Source organism: Elephantulus edwardii, unplaced genomic scaffold, assembly GCF_000299155.1.
Source record: "Elephantulus edwardii isolate Elephantulus edwardi_28Jun2011 unplaced genomic scaffold, EleEdw1.0 scaffold00005, whole genome shotgun sequence".
NCBI classification, from domain to species: domain Eukaryota; kingdom Metazoa; phylum Chordata; class Mammalia; order Macroscelidea; family Macroscelididae; genus Elephantulus; species Elephantulus edwardii.
This window is the reverse complement of record NW_006399755.1, coordinates 20,383,970-20,393,174: the sequence shown is the minus strand read 5'-3', so window position 1 is coordinate 20,393,174 and position 9,205 is coordinate 20,383,970. Positions and strand designations below refer to the sequence as shown.

The window sequence follows — 9,205 nt, the reverse complement described above, 5'->3', positions numbered from 1 at the left end:
TCTCAGTCTTACCCCCACCCCAATGCCAGCCTCATTCTACAACAGTGGCACCATATAGCATTTGTCCCTTTGTGACTGAGATACCTCGCTCAGCATAATGTCCTCCAGGGTCACCCATTTTGAATATAATTTTCTTAAATATTACTTTTACATACACTGAAGACCATAGCAGACATTGTCTTAGTTATCTTTAAATTCAAAAATAGAAATACCACAAGTGAATGGCTTTAACAAGCCAAATTTTATTTATTCACAATTTAGGAGTCTGGAAATCTGAATGACTTAAAACATTGTGAGTAGATAATGAGGAATCTGGCCTATTTGTATGAAAAATTAGATTCCATCCCCCAACTAGAGTAGCATCCAATTCCTAAACAACATGCCTCTGGAAACTCTATGGACTTTGATAAAGTTGATAGTTATAGAAAGGCTTCAGGCTTTTGTTCATAGGGTTGCTATGAGTCGTGCTTGACTCTACAGCAGTCAGCAACAACAGAGATAATAGAAGGAGAACTGATGCCTTTGAGCTGTGGTGCTGGAGAAGAGTGATGAATATACCATGGACTGCTAAGAGGACAAACAGGTTTGTCCTAGAGAGGGTAAATCCAAGCTGTTCCTTGGAGGCAAAGATTCTGAAGCTTCTTCTGACATATTTTGGACATGTTGCAAGGTGGGACCAGTTCTCGTAGAGGAACATTGTATTTGGGAGTGTGGAGGTACAGCACAGAAGAGAAAGACCCTCAATGAGATGGGTTGATTTAGTGACTAGGGTAATGGGGGTAGGTGTGTCAGAGACAGTGAAATTGGCACAGGATAAAGCAGGGTTTAGGGCTTTTGTACAGAGAGTCACTATGAGTCACAGGCAAGTAGACTGCATATAATAACAACACAACTCCAAAACCTTTTATTATATGTTTCCAAATTTTTTATAATGTGCTTAAGTAAAATATCTTTTCAGACTAAAGTAGGATAATTGACTTTTAAGGGAATATATCAAGCTGTTATAGCAAAACAAACCTAAGATATGGTAGGAGAATTAATGTCGACGTTGACTTCTCTCTTATAAATAAGTTCAGAAGTAGATGGGCAATTCATTAAATGGAATTCTATACCATAAGGTGATGCAAAGATGTGGGTTCTTTATGCTCTTTTACTGTAATCCTCATTTATCTGTTACCTCCTTACCACCAATATCTCTTATCCCCTTAACTATTTTGTTAACGCTGCCCTAGTGCAAGAAACTTCTCTGCAGTCCCGAAGACACGAGGTTAGAGGTGACCAACTGCTTCACAAGAGAGAGATGGGCAATCACCTCGTGTGTAATTAATTGCCTCTGAAAACCACGAGAGGGTCTACTATCGGTCGGTTCCAACTCTATGGTACACAACACAACACAACATGTAAAATAATGTTTTATACAGAATAATAATAGAGGCTAGTTATATATCTGCATCTACTATATTACAAGCTTCTTGGAATGAAACACTTGTTAGGACATTAGTATCTGGACTTGACCTATCACAAAGTTAGGGCCACTTAGTTAGGCTATTTTCAATTGTTTTATATGAATCTGAAAATTCTACAATGAACAAGATCAAAGAATTGATATATTTGAGTTGGGGTGTTGATAAAGCATTTGAAGAGATCATAAACTACCAAAAGAAGAGCAAATCTATCTTGGAGGAAGTACATCCAGGGTGCTCCTTACAGGCAAGGATGTTAAACCATCTCACATACACTGGGAATATTGTCAGAAGGTGCGAATCCTTGGGAAAAGACATCATACTTTTTCCCCATGATGTAATGGTAACAGGTTAATGGAAGACTTGAAGGCGGTGAATGAGATGGATTAACACAGTAACTGCAATAAATGGGCTTGAACATGGTTGAGATTATAAAAATGGCCTTAGTATAGGGCAAAATTCAGATCTGTTATTCATTGCTTGGAACTAAAGACATTATAGCCTATTTTAGATAGATCTTAGCTGAAAGCAGAGAGTACCAGAGGAAAAATATATCTGTGTTTCCTTGACAGTGTTAAGGCATTTGACTGTGTGGATCACAACAAATTGTGACTAACCTTGAGAAGAAAGGGAACCATAGAACATTTAATTGTGCTCATGTGAAACCTATACTTGGACTAGGAGACAGTTATCAGAACAGAACAGGGAAACACTGAGTGGTTCAAAATCATGAAAGGTGTATGCCAGGGTTGCAGCCTATTTCCATGCCTTTTCAATCTATATGGGGAATAGATCATTTAGGAGGCAACTTCTTGAGGAGGAAGGTGGCATCAGCATTGGAGGAAGACTCATCAACATCCTGCCTTATCCAGATGACATAACCTTGCTTGCTGAAACGGAGGAGGACCTGAGGCATTTTCTGCAGAGGGTCAAGGAATATAGTCTTCAGTATGGATTAAAGCTCAACATCAGGAAGACAAAGATTCTCACGACAGGGCCAATTGGTAGCATCATGGGGAAAAGAGAAGAGATTGCAATTGTTAACAATTTCAGCCTGCTTGGTTCCACAATCAACACTCTTGGCACCCACAGTCAGCCAATCGTGGGAAAATCTGCTATCAGTGTCCTCTCCAGAGTACTGCAGAGCAATAACGTCAGTATAGATACTAAGGTGCACCTGATTCAAAGCATGATCTCTACAATTCTTTGCTTTGCATCAAAGAGCTCGACAATGATTAAGGATGACACAGGACAAATCAATGCCTTTGATTTGTGGTCCTGGAGAAGAGTCTTGAACATACCGTGAACTGCTAGGAGCTGCTCTATGAAGGAAAGGATTTAGAAACTCCATCTCACATACTTGGGCATGTTGACAGGAAAGATAAGTCTTTGGACAAGAACATCATGTTTGGAAGGGTGGAGGGATAGTGCAAGAGAGGATGAGGAATGAGATGGATTGACTTAGTAACTGAGGTAATAGGGTTAGGTGTGTCGTAGACAATGAAATTAGGATAAGACAGGATACAGAGCGATTGTACATAGAGCCACTATGACTCTCACAGGAGACTCAATGGCACATAACAACCACCACCTCCGCTTTTTAGGACAAAACATGTACTTGAAGATCAACTCTTCCCTACTCTTGATTACTCTCTCTTCTAGGAAGATAGGACATAATGTACTGGAGATGAACAAAGATTGGAAAGAGGACCCTGGACCAAAGGAATAATGGATTGACTGCTGATTTGGTCTTTAATGAGGATTAAGATGGTAGAATATTGGTTTGGATTTATTACATTTGCTCTGATGGGGGTGATAAATGTCCAGAGTGGTATAGATCAAGTGTAAAATATGAGAACTGGGGATAAAGACCCTAGCTACCCCTAGGAAATGGAGACCTTCTGTTTGACAGATCACTATCTTTAACTAGATACACATAGGCAGACAAAAAGCAGAGACGGTCTCGACTTGAACCAAATAATCTCTTGCACTTTAATTAATGAGCATTCGCTGTCATCCAGTACACATCTGCACACATCTACACACTTGTGCACATTAAAAACATATCTACACACTCTTCCATTCACTATCGCTCTCTCTTGCTCTCTCACTCTTTACTATCATTGACTTCTAAGATTCCACAAACTTTTAAAGTGCAATGTTTGTCTCCACATTTTACATAATGCCTCTTACAAAATGGGAGCCAATTCCCTCCACCATTTGATGACCTCTCACTTGGCTGAGCTTCCTCATTAGAAAAATCATTATTATTATAGGTTGTGAGATTAAAGGAGACAAAATGTGAAAGCTACTGTACAATGACAGGCAGTGACGTGACTTTCTGTGATTAAAAATGCCTTCCCTGACCCCCACAGCCTGGAGCTCTGCTCGTCTCTGACAATGACTGTGGGGTGCACACAGAGCACATTCTGATCTCTGAGGGTGATTGAGTGACTCAGTGTCAGGCACCAGAAAACACATTTCTCTCTTATTGCAGCTCTCAGTCTTTCTTGCAGAGCTTTTGATGAAGGATTGGTGCCCACTCCTTTTATAGCTGAAGAGTTGAAAGAACAGGAAGAAGCTTGTCTGACTTGTGAACCATTGAGCCTAGATTCACATACAACTTCAGACCTAGAGTACTTTTCCCCTATACCTTGCTCCAGTGCTTAACACTGACTTTATTACATCCTTTAAGAGAACCCTTAATGTTTTACTTTCTAGTTCATGTCTCAAACAGTATTCTGGTTTACTAAGAATCTATGTTTGCTACAGCAAACTTAGACTGACCATAACTCAGTCTTATTTTGTGAGGGCAAGTGAATTACTTTTCTCTTTTTATCACATAATTGAAATGAGGAATCCTGTTTGTATATTGACACTAATAACTTTAGTGTTCTCTTGTAGGGATGTGTAGAGTCAATTCGTGCTTATTGGATATTTTACTGAATGTTTCTAATAGAACTTCCCAATCCTGTAAGGATTTGAATTTAGTGCAGTGTAGAAGGTGAAGAGGACAAAAGGAGCTAGAAAGACTCCAATCAGACCACAAATCAGAGTTCTCAAAGAAGTGACTGTATTCCTCAATCGTTGATGTCCACATTTTCCAAAGATGAAAGCAAGGCAGAGAGAAGTAAAAGAGTTTACTGAATAGCAACCAAATCCCTGTGGTCCATTGTAGAATGAATATTTCTGCTCTATCTGGGTCACTTGATAACACACCCAAACACACACATATAGACACCTGCACATAATCACCTTCTGTGAGCACCTTTATGACCATATGCCCACACCCTTCATTCCTGGTTACACAGATATGTGCAAATTCAACTCTAATTGTTTTTCAGCTTATGAACAAATATGGAAACCTGTTTAGTGTGGAGTTTGGGCACTTCTCAACTGTTTTAGTAAGTGGAATGCCTCTAATCAAAGAAGTACTGACACGCCCAGACCAAAGTCTTTTGAATCGCCCATTGATGCCTATCCGAGAGCGCATCTTTAAGAGGAATGGTAAGTTTTATGACTAATTAAATATTTGTGTGTTTACTGTTGTTTTCAGCTGCTAAAAATATCTTTCTGATTGTAATTCTTCCTTCCTAGAGACACAGCTTGTTATAAAATTCTAGTTATTGAGGCAAACTGATTTTCCATGTTTCTCAATGCAAGGCACCTGATGTGAAAAGGTCCTAATTTTTCCAGTCCTCATGTCACAGATATGAGAAGAGTTGTACCTCCCGCATAAACTTACAGTGGAAGTTTGATAGTGAATAAGATGTATCACTCCAGAGAGCACAGGAAGAGGCAACACATTCTCTTCATTCTGCTCCCCTTTTCCAAACTTCTTCCCAACAACAACAACAAAACAGTTGTGGATCTGCTGCATCTGAGGAGCATCTACTTCTTGTTCTTGCCTCCAGCTCCTTAAGCTTCATCATTAGGATCCTGACGGACAGGAAATCTCAAGTCTTCAGTCTATCCGAGCTGACACGGCAAAACATGCTGAGATAAATATGTTACTATTAAATAGATTTAAACGTTTAAAATTTGAAATGAAAACCTTTAATCTGTTTACCAAAACATTGTTTCAGATGCTTCCCAATCCCTCTTTGAAATATTTCATCCTTTCTTTCCACCTCATTGCATTTATCAATTACCTGCCATATGAAGCTCTCCACCAGTCACAGGGATTTACCAGTGAATAAAATAAAATCCTATTCCTTACAATATTTACAGACAAATCAGGAAAAGACACAAACCAATTAGTTCTAATTTAATGTCTAAAATATTTTTGACGTCAGTACAGTATGTACTTATTAAAGGTATTGCATCTAGTAGGGATTCGACAAAAATTAACAAAGGGAATGGACAGCATGAAAGAGCTAAAGAGACAGAAGAATAAATCACATTTATGGAATCACAAATAAATCCTGAGGTGGAGAGAAGCAAAATAAGATCAAGGAATAGATACACAGCCATTGTTGTGAAGGCAATGAAAATAAATTTAAATAGTGACAATGAGATGAGACTTCTGAACTTGGCCAGGAATTATTCATGCAGAAATCTTATTACCAAAGGTATTATCTTTTTATTTTAATAACCATCATGGTTGCTGAATAACTTTTTAATAGGTAATGGAATTCAAATATGTGCACTTTCAATGCTCATTTGGAGTTGTTATTGTTGTTATGTGCCATCAAGTAGCTTGTAACTCATAACGACCCTATGTACAAAAGCCCTGAAATCTGCTCTATCCTGTGCTAACTTGTCTCTGACACACCCATCCAGATTACCCCAGTCACTGAATCAATCTAGCTCATAGAGGGTCTTCCCCTCCACCCTCCCAAGCATGGTGTCCCTCTCCAAGGGCCTCTCCCTCCTTACAACATGTCCAAAGTTTGTCAGATGAAGCCCCAAAATCCTTGCCTCCAAGGAGCAGCCTGCCTTAACCCTCTCCAGGATGAATCTGTTTGTTTTCTTGGCTGTCCATTCAATACTCTTCTCCAGCACCACAGCTCAAAGGCATCAATTTTCCTTCTATCCTCCCTGGTCATTGTCTAACTCTCTGATGCATAACATGTGGTTGCAGAGATCATAGCCTGTATCAGATGCACCTTAGTCTCCAGAGTGACAGCATTGCTCTTCAGTACTTTAGAGAGGTTCCTAACAGCAGACTTTACTATCAAAGTACGTTTTTTTATTTCCTGGCTCCTGGTGCCAATAATGTTGACAATGGAGTCAAGCAGACTAATGTTGTTAACAGTCTCAATCTCTTCACCATCCATCCTGATGTTGCCCCTTCGTCCAGTAGTGAGAATCTCTGTCTTCTTGACATTGAGCCTCAATCCATACTAAAGGCTGCAGTCCTTGACCCTCTCCAGCAAGCATTTCAGGTCCTCCTCAGTTTCAGCAACAGGGTTGTGTCATCTGCATAACGCAAATTGTAAATAGATCTTCCACCAATCCTGACGTCACACTTCTCGTCATAGAGCCCAGCCTCTCGGATAATCTGGTCTACATACAGGTTGAAAAGGTATGGGGATAGGACACATCCCTGGCGAATGCCCTTCCCAATTTTGAACCGTGCAGTGTTTCCTTGCTCTGTTCTGTCGACTGTCTCTTGGTCCAAGTATAGGTTTTGCATGAGAAGGATCAAGTGTTATGGGATTCCCATTCTTCTCAGAGTCAGCCACAGTTTGTTATGATCCACATAGTCAAACGCCTTTACATAATCAATGAAACACAGATAGACATTATTCTGGTATTCCCTGCTTTCAGATAAGATCCATATTACATATTTACTTGTAATTTATTGACTATGCAAGGTATTCAACTGTGTGGACCATAACAAATTATAGATAACATTGAGAAGAAGAATTTCATAAGACTTTATGCTTATGCAACATATACATAGACGAAAAAGCTAGTTTTCTTTTTCCTCTCTCTTTTTTGGTTTGTATACAAAACGTACATGATTGATACAAAATGTATATTAATTTTTAATGCATTTCACATATTTCTACATTTACATTATATTTCAAGTACATTGTACTCATGTGCATTGGATTGTTAAAATTTTCTAGTTTATTTACAAAATTAAAATACATTGTTTTTAGGAATAAATTATTTCCATTTCCTTCACCCCGGCCCCATTTAATTGTACAACCCCATGATTAATCCTCTCCTCCCCCTGCACATCCTCATCCCTCTGCTTCCATCCTCTCCCACCCTTCTTGGGTCCTTATACTTATTCTAAAATAATGGTTTATACAACATTTTTTTGTGTGGGACTGGGTTAGTTCACTTAGCATAATCATCTCCAGTCCCTCCCAAGTTAGATAATAATTTACACAATCATTGTTCCTGTGTGCTGCATATTATTCCATTGTGTGAATGTACCATAATGTCTCAATCCATTCGTTTGTGTTTGGACATTTGGGCTGCTTCCATGTTCTTGTGATAGTGAATAATGCTGCTGTGAACATTGGTGTACTAATCTCAGTTTGTGCCTCAGTTCTCATATTCTCTGGGTATATTCCAAGTAGTGGAATAGCTGAGTCATATAGCATTTCTATGTTCAGCTTTTTGAGGAAGTGCCAAACTGCCTTCCAGAACAGTTGCACCATTTAACAATCCCATCAACAATAAGTAAGAGTTCCTTTCTCACCACAACCTCTCCAACATTTATTCCTTGCTGCCCTGTTAAACTTTGCCACTGTTACTGGAGTGAAATGGTACCTCATTTGTGGTTTTGATTTGTATCTCTCATATTGCCAGTGATTTGGAGCATTTTTCATGTGTCTGTTTGCTGTTTGAATATTTTCCTCTGTGAAAATTCTTCCATGTTTTTTGCCCATTTTTTAATTGTCTTTTTCTTTTGGAGGCCAAGGAGAATTCTGTAAACTAATCACCATTAATCTATGACTACTATTGCCCTATCTTTCCAGGACCCATTAAATCATTCCTTTCCTAATTCCTTCATCATCACCCCTCTGCTTACTGCACTATTTTCCTAGTTATTTCCTCCATTGCCTACCCTTTCCTGTTCATCATGTTTGGAAAAAATAGAAGGTCAAGGAAAGAGAAAAAAATGAGAAGAATTCACATTGACTGCAACATTATGGAGATTTTTAAGGAAGGCACAGGATAGGACAAGGTTCCAATCTGTTGTTTATAGGTTTGCTATGAGTTGTTAGCTTCATGGCAAGTCTTAGAAATGGAGTATAGAGTGATAAGAGAATAGGTCTGAGACCACATCTTAAAGAACTCTCTCAATTCACAGTTAAATGAAAAGATGAACTGGCAAAAGTTACAATCAGAAGAAAAAATACTACTAGAAAAATAAGTTGTGTCCAAAGAACCACTAGAAGACACTTTTTAAAAAAAAAATTCTTAGAGAATGTATTCACATTTAAAAGTGTTTGAGAATGAAACTTAAAATTCCTAAGAGGATTCATCTTATGAAGGTTTTGGTTTTGGGTTGTTTTTCCTCCCCTTTGGGTTTTTGTTGTTGTTTTAATTAGTGGACTCTTGTCTTCCCCCCTATTTTTTGCAATTCTTCTTGGTTTTTTTTTTAAACTGTACACTGGATTACATATAAAGTTTGTATACATTTCCCCTCACAACAGATCCCTCCCATCTCCCCAATCAAAGTCACCCCCACCCATCAACCATGTGAGCCCTTGATTATACCCCCACCTATCCTCACCCCTCTATCCCCCCTGCCCCACTTTAGATCCTCATACATG

General features: G+C 38.8%; 1 protein-coding gene across 1 annotated transcript in view; it reads left to right on the top strand.

Moving 5' to 3' along the window:
• The window catches only part of LOC102847099 (cytochrome P450 2J2-like), a 42,633-nt gene that overhangs the window by 8,658 nt on the left and 24,770 nt on the right, over positions 1-9,205 (top strand). Inside the window, exon 2 of the mRNA XM_006879830.1 lies at positions 4,808-4,970. Coding sequence (XP_006879892.1) covers positions 4,808-4,970 — 163 coding nt within the window. The remainder of the gene's footprint in view (positions 1-4,807; positions 4,971-9,205) is intronic.